Source organism: Natrix helvetica (genome assembly GCF_964273705.1).
Source record: "Natrix helvetica genome assembly, chromosome: 6".
NCBI classification, from domain to species: Eukaryota; Metazoa; Chordata; class Lepidosauria; order Squamata; family Natricidae; genus Natrix; species Natrix helvetica.
The window spans coordinates 163,589-176,167 of NC_138553.1; the positions used below are offsets into that span (position 1 = coordinate 163,589).

General features: G+C 54.9%; 1 protein-coding gene across 15 annotated transcripts in view; it reads right to left on the reverse strand.

Annotated features, from left to right (window-relative positions):
* PPP6R2 (protein phosphatase 6 regulatory subunit 2) overlaps window positions 1–12,579 on the reverse strand; it is a 54,889-nt gene that overhangs the window by 14,192 nt on the left and 28,118 nt on the right. For 12 of the 15 annotated variants that reach the window (XR_014175771.1, XR_014175772.1, XR_014175773.1 and 9 more), the window contains 8 exons: window positions 8,754–8,839; window positions 8,521–8,601; window positions 7,411–7,508; window positions 6,825–6,882; window positions 5,543–5,682; window positions 3,227–3,393; window positions 1,447–1,609; window positions 404–492 (listed from right to left, as the gene is read on the reverse strand). Coding sequence is in view for 11 of the 15 variants with exons in the window: in XM_081958201.1 (XP_081814327.1) it covers window positions 404–492; window positions 1,447–1,609; window positions 3,227–3,393; window positions 5,543–5,682; window positions 6,825–6,882; window positions 7,411–7,508; window positions 8,521–8,601; window positions 8,754–8,839 (882 nt within the window). In the remaining 4 variants the exon portion in view is untranslated. The remainder of the gene's footprint in view (window positions 1–403; window positions 493–1,446; window positions 1,610–3,226; window positions 3,394–5,542; window positions 5,683–6,824; window positions 6,883–7,410; window positions 7,509–8,520; window positions 8,602–8,753; window positions 8,840–12,579) is intronic. The other 3 variants (XM_081958198.1, XM_081958202.1, XM_081958200.1) reach the window with 2 other exon arrangements.

A 12,579-nucleotide genomic window follows, 5' to 3' on the forward strand; every position in this document is an offset into this window, starting at 1 on the left:
ACACGGGCAGAGGTCTAAATTTCTGCCACACCTTGATTAAATCTGCATCAGTGTTCCAAAACGTGGCTCAAATTCCTGAGCTGCCAGCTGGGGAAGGCAAAGGGCTATGATAGCTCAGGTAGGCCCCTTGCCTCCTGCAACAGGCAACAGGCCCGGGGGAGAAAGGCTGGCCGGCAGGCAAAGCTGGCGGTGGGGAAGGAAGGAGGGAACTCCCAGGGAGGGAGGCAGGGCCTTTCCCAAGTCCAGAAGGCTTTGTCATCAGAAAGACCAAATCCCCCAGGAGCATCTCGTGTGGCACAGGGTAAACCCCACTCACCCCGCCCCCCCCCAAAAAAGGCCTGCAGAATTCCCCTTCCCTCCTTCCTTGCTGGAGGGAGGAAAGGGGGGCACCGCGGCCACTTACAGTTCTCTTCCTGGCTCTGCCTGGCCCTTCCCTCGCAACCGTGGCTGTCGTTGTCCACAGGGGAGCTGCACCTGGGAGCCGCTTCGGAGCTGGAAGGGAAAAGCCGGTCTCTCGCTCGGGCCGAGGGTTTCTAGCCCTGCGCACGGCCCCCTTGGTCCCAACCCGGCAGCAGCTCCGGGTGAGGCCCTCTGGGCAGCCTTGGGGAACCAAATGCCTCCTCCTCCTCCCCCGGTTGTTTTGCCCCAAGTGAGAGTCTGCTGACAGGGCAGCCACTGGAAGGGAAGAGCCGAGGCGGCTGCTGGGCCCTCAGCTAAGGGCATCTATCAGGAAGCCCCCTACGAGAGCAATGGGGCTGTGCTTGCTTCCATATCTTCAGCCCCCTCCTCTCTTTGTCCCAGTTGCCCTCACCTGCCCCACCCAGAGAGGAAAGGAGCGTCCACGGGTGGCAAGGAACGCTAGTTCACGCTTCCTCCCTTGCCTGAACAGCTGCTGAAATCCAGAGACTTCCCTGGAACCAACCCCCCCCCCCCGTGGATGGAGGGAAATGCCCAGAGGAAGGGGAGAGAAAGCCGCGGGGGCGGGGGGGGGGCGGCGGTCGGGAGAGGCAAAGGCTAGAAATGGGTGGAGGCATTTCTTAATTGGGGCCGGGGGGGGGCCACACATTGGGCTCCCCCTTCCTTTGAATCATCAGCTGCCCCAATGCCATCATCCTTTGGACTCTTTCAGAGGAGGGGCAGCCCAAAGAGATCCGCTTTTCTAGCTGCCTCCAGACTTTCACACAAGTCCCCACAAAACGGATCCCGGCCAGGGTTGGCCCCGAAGGTGCCATTTCTTAGCTAACACCCAGAGCCGCCCAACATTTCAGAATACGGTGCTCCGTCTGGGCTGCCACAAAGAAGGATGGAGGGGCCTCCACACCGTACCCCTCCTCAGTTCGGAGCACCCCTGGTTTCCTTTCAGAGGACAAACCTCTGCGCCCCTCGAACCTTCCCGGCCTGAGCCTTCCGGGCCTGCCAAGCGGGTGTCCCCCTGGGTCCTCTTACCAGCAGAAGGGTTGGAAGTCCGGGAACTTGGCCCAGCCTCGCTCTTTGGGAGCCTTTGTGCCGGGCATTACGCAATCCCACACGCTGGACCCGATGTCTGTGGCCACCCAAGCGGCCGGAGGCTTGGACTTCACAGGCTCAGCGGCCGTTCTCCACCCAGACCCTGCAAGACACAAAGGCCGCAGGGCTGCCATGCAGGGGCTCCACTGGGCAGCCCCGGAGAGCTCATTGCCAGAAAGGGCCCCCCACCCCTCCGCCCACAGCTGCCTTCCGATGAGAGGCCGGGGCTCTGCCCGTCTCACAGACACAGCAGCTGTCAAGCGAGGAGGAGAAGGAAGCAGGCGAGGAGGTTCACGGAGGGGGCTCCCATGACGGCCCTCCTGCAATTTCCTCCTCTGGCATTGCTGGGATGGGCGATGCACCCCCCCCCCCCCCGCACCCTTCCCCCAAGTACCCAACTGCACCCGGGGCCGTTCTCTGGCTACTTTCAAATGCTGACACACAGAAGCAGATACGGAGCTCTCCCCCACTCTGGAATGTGGGAGGCCAGGCAAGCTCCTTTGCAGACCTCTTGCCTCACTCTTCACCCTTCGCTGGTCTGCGCAGCCTTTTGGGCCGCTTAGTTCATGCGCTCTCTGGTGCCGGCTGGAGCCCGTCCCTCGGGATGCTCTTTGGCCAGGATGTGAGCCCCCTGTCTGGCTCGCAAGACTCTGGCCAAGGGCCTCCTCCGTGCTTACCTCTGAGGAAGAAAGCAGCCCCACCTGGCCGATTGTGAACAAGGGACGGGCAAAGACGGGGAGCTCAATGGTGAGGCCAGGGGGCGTCAGGAGTTGGCTGGACGTGTTTTACACAGCGGCTTTCTTAGGGTTCGTAACAAATGCCTTGAAAACCGTTCATACTTCCGCACCACTCGAAGGGCGTTCGTGGCAAAGGGCACAGGGCCAAATGGGGTGGAGATTCCCCCTCATCTGGGTCATGCTGGCCCCAAAGGAGCTTTTCCCAAAGGCAACGGGAGGTTCTTGGTTTCTTGCCTTGAAGACGTTTCGCTTCTCATTCTAGAAGCTTCTTCAGTTGTCCTCGGATGAGAAGCGAAACCTTTTCAAAGAAAAAACCGAGAAAGTCCAGTTGCCTTTTGGAAAAGCACTTCTGGGATCTTGAAAACGATCTGCTTCTTTTGAGACAGCTCTTGGCTTCACTCTTTCTTAGAAAGCGCCTCACAATTAAGCCCAAACCCAGGCTTCCCGCTGGCAGAAAAAGGGATTTTCCCAGTTTTCTGAAGCCTGTAAAGGAAGGCGGGCAAGCACAGCACTCCAGGGGCACTAACCGCTAGGGATCAACGGTTGCCCACTGACTGGTGAGAAAGCGGCTTCCATGCTGAACGGGCAGGCCAGCTCAGACAAAACCCTCCGGAGGCCACAGCTCCTGTCTAGGGACTGCAAGGGGCCGGCATCTCCATCGAGGGCCTGGGGTGGCCCTGTGTGCACAAGCCCCACGCAGCTCAGTCCCTGCACCAGTGTCCACTGGTCTCCCATCTAGACACAACAAGCAGAAAGCCCTGCTTGGGGAATTCAGAAGAACTGAATGAAGGGAGGGGGGTGCGGAGGGGGGGGGGGTCGCTTTGCTCAGCAGTGGAGAGTTCTGGGATCCCACCCTCAAAAGCCTTCAACCTGGCAGGAACAGGAGTCCTGTACAGCCACAGTAAGGATCTGTGGGGTGCAGCCATTTTGAGCGTGTAGCAAACGCCCCGGAGATCTGGCTACAATCCTGAAAATCTCATTACCTGCAGACGAGGGATCCGTGGCCTGGTTTTCTGCCTTCCAGGGGTCCTCAGAATGGGCAGCCGTCTCCTTCTCAGTCTCCTCTTCCCCAGAGTCCACACAGCCATCATGTTCCCCGTTTTCTAGGCTACCTTTGCTTGAACCTTCCACAGAACAAAGTCCTCCAAAACTAAAGTCACCCGGAAACAAAAGGGCAATGGAGGAAATGCACAGGCCTGTATGGAAGGGCATCTACAGGGAGGGAGGGAGGGAGGGATGCAGTGGAGTACCCCAAGGCTCTGTTTTAGGCCTGGTACTCTTCAACATCTTCATCAATGATTTCGACAAGGGGATAAATGGGGAACTCATCAAATTTGCAGACAACATCAATCTGGCAGGAATAGCCAACACTCCGGAAGATAGGCTTAAGATACAGAAGGATTTAGGCAAGCTTGAATATTGGGCGCTATCTAACAAAATGAAATTCAACGGTGAAAAAAGTGGTCACCACAAGGTAAAAAAATATGTGGAGACTCTAAAAAGAGTGCAAAGAAGAGCAACGAAGGTGATTAGGGAACTGGAGGCTAAATCATAAAGAACTGGAATTGGGTATGTCTAGAAGGACTAGGGGTGACATAATTGCAGTGTTCCCTTATCTCAGGGGCTGCCCCAAAGAAGAGGGAGTCAGGCTATTCTCCAAAGCACCTGAGGGCAGGACAAGAAGCAATGGGGGGAAACTAACTGAGAAAAGCAATCTGAAAAATTCTAGGAAGAAATTTCCTGACAGAGAGAACAATTAACCCAGTGGAACGTCTTGCCTCCAGAAGTTGTGAATGCTCCAATGCTGGAAGTCTTTAAGAGGAGACTGGAAAGCCATTTGTCTGAAATGGTCTCGGGCAGGGATGGCTAACCTATTCCGGACTGAGTGCCTAAAGCGTGCCTGAACCACCTAAATGCAATGTGCGTGTGGCCCCGCACATGTACCACGCACCCCCATACGCGAGGCCCCTCATGCGCCGCCGCCCCATGCATGTGCGGCCACCTGCATGCACCCACCTCCCACACATGCACCCCCCCCCCAGCATGCCCCTCACACCCTGCGGACATGAAACAGAGACCCAAAGAAACAGCTGGCGGGAGGGAGGGAGGGAGGCGCAAGCACATGTGCGATGGAGCTAAACTGGGGCGACGGCTCACATGCCACCAGAGAGGGCGCTGCGTGCCACCTCTTGCCACGCATGCCATAGGTTCGCCCTCACAGGTATAGGGTTTCTTGCCTGAGCAGGGGGGTTGGACTAGAAGACCTCCAAGGACCCTTTCAACTCTTCTATTCTATTCCCATTCCATTCTTTTCTATGGGCAAGCACGGCTAGGAGCCTCCAGCTCCCTGCTTAGGTCTTGAGTTTCCAACCCACAGATCTGCCAGAGCAACTGGGGGGGGAGTTCAGAAGCCGCAGAGAGAGAGAGAGAGGCAGGGCTGCAGAGCTCCACAGTTGGAAGTGGGGCAGCCACAGGCAGCTTTCTTTGGCAGAGTTCCACTTTGCATGGTGTTCCTTTAACATCCCTTCAAGGTCTGCCCCAAAGGGCAGAAACGGGCGTGGACTCCTCTGTCCTGGGGCCAGGGAGCCTGCCTGCCTGCCTCCTCCGCTGCCTAAGCAAAAGGGACTCTGAGCGGTTTAAAGGAACATTAAATTTCCCACCATCTTCTTCTTTCTTAGGATCTCATTCGACTTCCCCCAGTCAGACCCTTCTCGCCCTTCTCTTTCCTCTCAACCAGCCTTTTTTCTCTTCAAAAACCTGCATTTTCATTCATTCCCTTCACAGGACTATAAATCATCTCCCAGTATTGATCTGATTGACATTTACACGGGGACGTTGCCTTGCCCCACTCTTATCAGGCGGGGGGGGGGGCTGCAGATCACATCAGCTGAAGAATTCGGACCCCACTGGATCCAGAAAGGGAGCCTCTCTTCTCTGTCCGTCCATCCTCCCCCCTGCCCCCCCCCCCGCTGTCCCAGCAGAGTTTGAAGACCTGGTTCTGCCAACTCCCCTGGGGCTTGTTAGGGCCTGCAAGGCCTCTTCCCCACGACCGTTTTTTTTAACCTTTAATTCTTCTATCCTTGGCATAACTGCCTTTTAGTGAAATGCCATCTTTTTTCCATGGTTCTTATTCTTCAATTCTATTTCCTCCACCCCAACCCCCCGAAGTTGCTGCAGGGAGACGGGCAGGCTATACCAAGCAACCCCTCCCCTCTCCTCCCCCCCCCCCCCCCAGACCCAAAGGCCCTCTTCTCTTCTTCTTCCAGCTGGCACGGGGCAATTGAGAGTTTTCATCTTACCGCGACCTTGACTTGGCTTGGGTGGCGTAGTTTGTGTCATTCTCCTCCCAAATATCTTCCTCCTCCTCCTCCTCCTCCTCGCTGTCATCGAATTGCTGGATGTGTTCGCTGCAGCAGGTTTCAAAGAGGGATGCACCGGCCTAGAGCAAAGACGAACCACAGCTCAGGCCGGGATATCTTTCCTTTGGCAGCAACCGAGGGCAGACCCGGCCTGGGACACAGAGCTGCTGGAGCTGCTGGAGAAGATCGAGCCCCTGCTGCCTCTCTTGCCCCACAGCTCCCCCTAGTTCCCAGGGGAACTGAAAATGGCCAAGAGAGGAAGAGGAGGGACGAAGCCAATCAATCATCGGTGTCGCACCAGGAAAATGAGCAGCCAAAACGTTTGGCCCTTTCTCTGCTCTTGCTGTGCTCCGGTGCTACCTGCGGGGACTCCATAAAGGTTTATCTTCAGGGCTGCGCCAAAGAATTCTCGGCGCACCCGTCGCACAAAACTGCTCTGCTCTGCTCTCGACTGGAGACTAAGAGCGGAGACGCCTTTTTAGGCGGCTGGAAGCAACGAGGAAGCTTGCAAATGGTGGTGACCACATGATACTCGGTCATACCTGTGAAGGGGCACCCTCAGCTGACTGCCAGAGTGCTGGGAGGGGCTGGAACTCCCTCTGACACCATTTGTCCAGGGCTACCCATAATAACTTGAAGCGGTCCCTGATCCAAAGTTGAGGGCTACCTGAACTCACCTCTGAGAATCATTTGAAGAGGCCAGGTGTGCAAAGAGCAACCTTCGGCTAGTTCTCTCCTTCAAGGCTTTGCCCAGAAGAAGAGAGCACAAGGCTTTGCCCTGCGTAACCCTGGCATCTTTTGCTGTGTACTGCCCAGAGTCGCCACAAGAGGTTGGGCCTGTTTCCTTCGTGTATGAACAATCCTGAGCAAGCGGGCTCAGACAAGGAGCCCTCTCCCCCCACCCCGCCCTTTCTTGGCAGGATAAACAATACGCCACTCCTTCCGCCACTCTGCAAGGCAGTGGGGAGGGGGGGCAATGGGCTTTCTCACTTCTGGATCCACAGAGGAAAGGAAGCCCACTCAACCCCTCAGGAACAGAAGGGCCGCAAACAGGGAGCACAAGGAGGCAAGCGTGCCCCAGGCCTTTCTGCCCGACCTCCAGCCTGCTGCCTCCCAGCACCTTCCCTGGAGTCGAAGGGATCTTAAAATGGGTCGGTGCCGCTTTCGTGCCTCTCGGCCAGGATCTGCAACCCCCAAGGGGCTGGAGTGCTGGACTACTTACACTGTCATCCTCTACATCAATGCTGAAGTTTATCTCTGCGATCCGGTCGAAAGGGGCGCTGGAACAGATGGGGAAAAAGGCCATGAGGGGGGGGGGGGCTGCTTCCGGAATTGCCTGTGAGAAACCCGTGACGAGGGCGGAAGCTCCAGGGAGAACCGTAGGAGGGTTGGGAAGGTGGAAAAGGCCACGGCAGTCTCCTACTTCCCCTTCCTCCAAAGCGCCAGTAAAACAATGAGGATGGCAGCCATCCGGCCTGTAGGCAGAGCTCCCAAAGACGGGGAACTGCCCGTTTTGCCAGTGGACGGTTCCCTTGTGCATCGCCCCGACTCTGGAGGGAGGTTTTTCTGAGAACGGGCCTTAACACTCGCCAGGGGAATGATGTTTGCCCTGCGGGTGCCCAGTTCCCTCTCTCCAGGGGAAGGTCACGCACGCTTATCCTCATGAGAGCGAAGGAGAGGGTCCCATGAGGGTCCCAGATGAGAGAGCAAGCACAGAAGCGGCCGAAGGGAGCTTCCCCGATGAGGTCAAGGGAGCTCAGAGGAGGATCTTGCTCAAAGGGTGGGGGGAGGAGGGGGGAGAGATTCACTTGATGTTGTTGTCCTGATCAGCAAACTCTTCGTCGTTAAAGCCGAACTGATCCATGAAAATGGCCGTCATCTGCTGAACCTGGTACTCGGAGAATGCCTGAGACAGGAGGAGGAGGAGGAGGAGGAGAACTCACGATTTGCACTCACCAAGACGGGCGATGGGTCTGCTGGTAGGAAGCCATCCGGGCCCTTCCATCCAGACCCAATAGAATCGTCTGGTGGAAATCCAACCCTGCCTCCCCCCCGTGAACGATGCACAAACGGGCATCCCAAGCACCCCTCGAGGCTGGCACAGCAGAGGGTTGGGGGCCTCTGAAGGGCGGACAGTAAAGGCAGGACACAAATCATAAGTAAATAAGGAAGCAAAGAAACAAAATTACAGCAGTGGGATAGTCTTGCTGAAGTAGCTGTTGTTTCTGTGGGATGAGCCCCTGCCTCCTGCAGAGGGACCGACGGGGTCTCCCTCCCATGCCCAGGACAGAATCCAGACCAGAAGGGGGATGGGAGCCTTCTCTAAAATCTCCCCCATTGGGGTTAAAATCAGAGACATCCACCAACTACCGCCTAAAGCAGCTGGAGGCAACCATGCCCTTCCTCAAATAGGTGTCAATCAACCACCAAATCCATCCATGGGTCAAGCCTAAAGTGAGCGGCGCCCTCCATGCAAGGTGCCCCATCTGCTTCCAAAGGTCCCACTTCTCTAGGCTCAGCCCCAGAGGCAGCCCGTCCCCAGCAAACGGGAGAACCTCAGCTCAATTTCCCTCCTTCAAAAGGCTGCAAGTGACCTTGAAAAGGCGGTGGGAATGATACTGCAGGGGTCACACCCAAGGCTTTGGTGGATCACAAAGGGCCCAGAATGAACCCCCTGGTCCACCTGTCTCCCCCCCCCCCTCCCCAATCTTTTACCTTCCACACACGAACTGACTCACTAAATCTTCCAAGCAGCCGCTGGCAACCTCCTGCGAAACAGCCTTCCTCCTGATCCTGACCCCACTCGCTCTTCACAAAGCCATTAACTAACATTTAACTACGGCTGCCCTGGAATGGCCTAAGGAGCCAGCCAACCAGAGAAACTGGCCAAGGGAGTTTGCAGTCCCAGAGAGGCCTACCTGCTGGAGAGAGACTTCGCTGGGGAAGGCAGCCTTGGCCTCTTCGTCTTCGCTGGAGGAGTGCAGGTGGTGAGCCGTCACCTGTGCAGAGGAGAAACCACGGATGGACTCCAATGTCCCTTCGGGCCACCTCTTCCTTCTCTCGCCGCCTCTTGGGGCAGCTTCCATTACATTTCCTCAGCTCCACCACCCCCACCCCCGGTTCAAAATGACAGAAGACCAGACCATCTCACCAAATCCACCGTGTTCCTTCGGTTGGCTTCCACCAGAGTCTCCTCCACGAAGCTCTCCCAGCGGCCTCTGCAATCTTCAGGAAGACCTGCAAGGAAGCAGAGGCCGCAGGGGTCAGAGACTCAGAAAGAGCCAAGAGCCTCAGGTGGACCAGGATCAGAGCGGCTGCGTGGGTGTGGAGGGGCCCAGCGGCATCTGCTCTTGGGAAGGAAGCGTGAAGGGGGAAAACAGAGAGAAGCCGGCTGGCTCTGAGGTGCACAGAGGTGCCAACGCTCTGCAGCCATCTGGGCACCGGGGTTTAAACTCTAGCATCCTCCCTCCGGGCGCTCTGGTTTAGCCAGGATCTGCTGGCTGCTCAGAGGCGCTGAAAGCTCCCTAGTCGCTTACATCTAGCCCTCCCGCTGACTGAAAGCAGGAAAATCTGGGCACTCGGGTCAGGCACGAGAGCAACCCACCTGAACAGGATTCTGCCTCCCCAAGTTGCTGGCTGACATCCAGACACCTCCCCCTCATTTATTTGTTAAATTAATTTTTCACCCATCTTTCTTTGAAGCAACTCTGGTCATCTTACAATAGTAAAAGCAATAAAACCACACAAAATAAATAATTCTAAAACAATACAAAAATAGAATTACAATCCACTCCATTTGCAAATAACAGATGAGGAAGGAGGGAAGAGCATGCGTGCGGGTGGGGGAAAGGGGGGGGGATTTATCTTCATCCATCAAGCACCCCAAGTGGGAAGCTCCCTGTCAAGCATGCCTCCTTCAATATCCAAGAAAGGAAAACCTCAACTCCATTTTAATAGAGATAAAATACTTTTACTAGATATGAAGTGAAAACAGCTAAAGGAAAGCAAGATCTGAGCCAGAAAGGCAGGAACATATACATATCAAACGTTTACCCAGCACCCTCCCCCCAATTCCCCAACTCATTGTCCAATCTGCAACTCCCTAAGGTGTCATGTGGGGTGCCTCATCAAGTTGGTATGCGGAACAGTTGGCCTTGACCAAGTCCAAACATAAGTCACCAGCATGCGCAGAAGATGGCGAGAACAAGACTCCTCCAGTACAATATAATTCCCTTCCCTAATACTATGCACCTCCGCCCCCCATTCCTATGGCAGCCAATAGCAAGCAAGCGTAGCAAGCAAAACAGAGGCTGACATCCGGCCCTCCTTCAGAAAGAGATATCACCCCTGCAGGAAAAGAGAGGGGGAAAACAATACAAAATAACAACATAGTATATACATCTATCATAAAATCAAGGCTTATCAGGATAGCTGGCGTAGAACTGCCCCAAAAGTCTGGGGGCCCTAACATGAGATTTGTCAATCCATTCAGCTTGGGAAGGGGGAAAATGTTTCCAGGAGACCAAATACTGAATGGGACCTCTGTTTTCTGGAGTCCAAGATTTCTTTTAACTTCAAAATGTTGCTCTTCCTCAATAAGAATAGGGACCGGACGTGAAGGTTGAGGTGCAGGAAATGAAAAGGTGTGCTCCGGTTTTAACAGGTTCACATGAAACACAGGATAAATTCTGCTAAGGTTCTTCGGCAACTCCAATTTCACCGTACAGGATTTATAATTTTCACATGGGGAACGGACCTATGTACTTTGGGTCCAACTTCTTCAATTTTTGTGTGGTTTGAAGGAACTTAGTGGACAAAAACACCCTCTTTAGGCTTTGTCCTTTTCTTATCCGCTTGTTTTTTGTGAGCTTCGTGAGCCGCATCTAATGCTTTGCGGGTCATGGGCCAAAAGTGCCAAAGTTGATCACTCCATTCAGATAAGGATAAAATTTGTGGTTTCTCCTGAGGCAATTAAGGAATCGGCACAAAGGCCTGACCAAACACTACTTTAAAAGTTGTACGCCACCTCTGCATGTGGCAACAGTTCCGCCCAATTATCCTGTTGATAATTGATGGAACATTGGAGGTACTGCTCCAAAACCGAGTCTGTTCACAAACTCTGTTAGTCTGAGGATGGTGGGCGGAGTTTAGCCCCTGGGCGGAGCCAATCAATTTCAGGAACTCTTTCCAAAAGAGGGAGGTGAATTGAACCCCGTCTGAAATTATGCGTTCAGGGACACCATGTAACCTATATACATGTGAAATAAACAACTTAGCAAAAGACTTCGCTGACGGGATCTTGGAGCAAGGCACAAAATGAACCTGTTTGGAAAACAAATCGGTGATAACCCAAATAACGGTATATCCCAGACTTTCCGGTAGTTCAACAACAAAGTCCATTGAGATCTCCTTCCATGGGGCTCCAGAGCGGGTGACACTTTGAAGGAAACCCTGGGGCTTTCCTGGTGGTCTTTTCGCGGCCACACAGGCATGCGAAGAAGAGACTTCTTAAGGGTTTTTTACAGGGGCTTTTAAACCAAATTTTAAGGGGGGGCGGGGGGTTTGATTTGGATGACAGGCTTGGGGGGGGGTCTGCCAGGGCACAGGCCAGAGCTAACTAATGGGCGCGGGTTGGGAGGGCTAGGAAGGGTTGGGATTCCGGGGGAGACATTAAGCCATTCCATTGGGAGGGTTCACCATCTCTACTGTTTGTGGGAGAGGCAGATATGGTGGGGGCCGAGGGCCAAATGATGTTCGGAGGACGCGGGTTTGCTGTTTAAGAGCGATCGCGCATTCCGACCCTCATCGCCCTTCTCGCACCCCCGGGTGCTCGGGATAACAGGACCCTGGTCTCCGGCTGGTGTCGCTTAACGCCAGGTCCGTGGTACATAAGGCTCCCCTCATTTACGACCTCATACAAGAGGGTAGAGCAGACCTGGCGTGCATTACGGACACCTGGTTGGGCCATGAGGGGGGCATGTGCCCCTTAGTGAACTATGCCCACCAGGTTTCCGGGCGTTTCACCAGCCAAGAGCCCAGGGCAGGGGCAGGGGGGTGGCGGTGGTTATTAGGGAAAGTCTCAGACCTCAGGAGGTCACTGTGCCTCAGATAGGCGGGTGTGAGTCCCTCTTTGTGAAGTGGGGCCTTGGAGCTCAGGTGGGCCTTTTTGTTACGTACCTGTCTCCCTGCTATGTTTCATCGGCCTTGCCGGAGCTGCTGGATGTGTTAGCTGGATTGGCGGTTGATTTCCCCAGGCTTATGGTCCTGGGGGATTTCAATCTGCCTTCCATTGGCGAGACATCCGAGTCAGCTCGGGAGTTCATGGCTTCCATGACAGCTATGGACCTAGCTCAGTTAATTCAAGACCCCACCCATAATGGGGGACACACGCTCGACCTGATTTTTGTCTCTGGGCAGTGGATGAATTATCTAGATTTAGGGGATATTTCTATTCAACCCTTGTCATGGTCCGATCATTTCCTCATCAGGCTTGACTTCCATACCGCTACCCCTCGCCGCAGGGAGGTGGAACTGACTAGATGGTTCTGCCCCAGGCACCTGATGGACCCCGAAAGGTTCCTGATGGAACTTGGGACTTTTCCTGAATCCCTTGCTCACAACTCGACCGAAGCCCTAGTGGAAGCCTGGGATAGGGCGGCCGCTGGGGCCTTGGATCACGTTGTGCCTTTGTGGCCTCTGACCTGGTGTCGATCCCGGGTGGCTCCCTGGTTTACCAGGGAGCTCCGGGAGATGAAATGCTGGAAAAGACGCCTAGAGAGTGGCTGGAGGGCCAGCCGGTCCGAATCTGATCAAACATTAGTAAGAATTCATATTAAATCCTACTTAGTGGTGATAGAAGCAGCAAAACGGCAACATTTTTCCGCTCTTATCGCGTCCGCAGATAACCGCCCAGCCGCCCTGTTTAGGGTGACCCGCTCCTTATTTAACCAAGGAACTGGGGAAGACCCCTTGCAGGG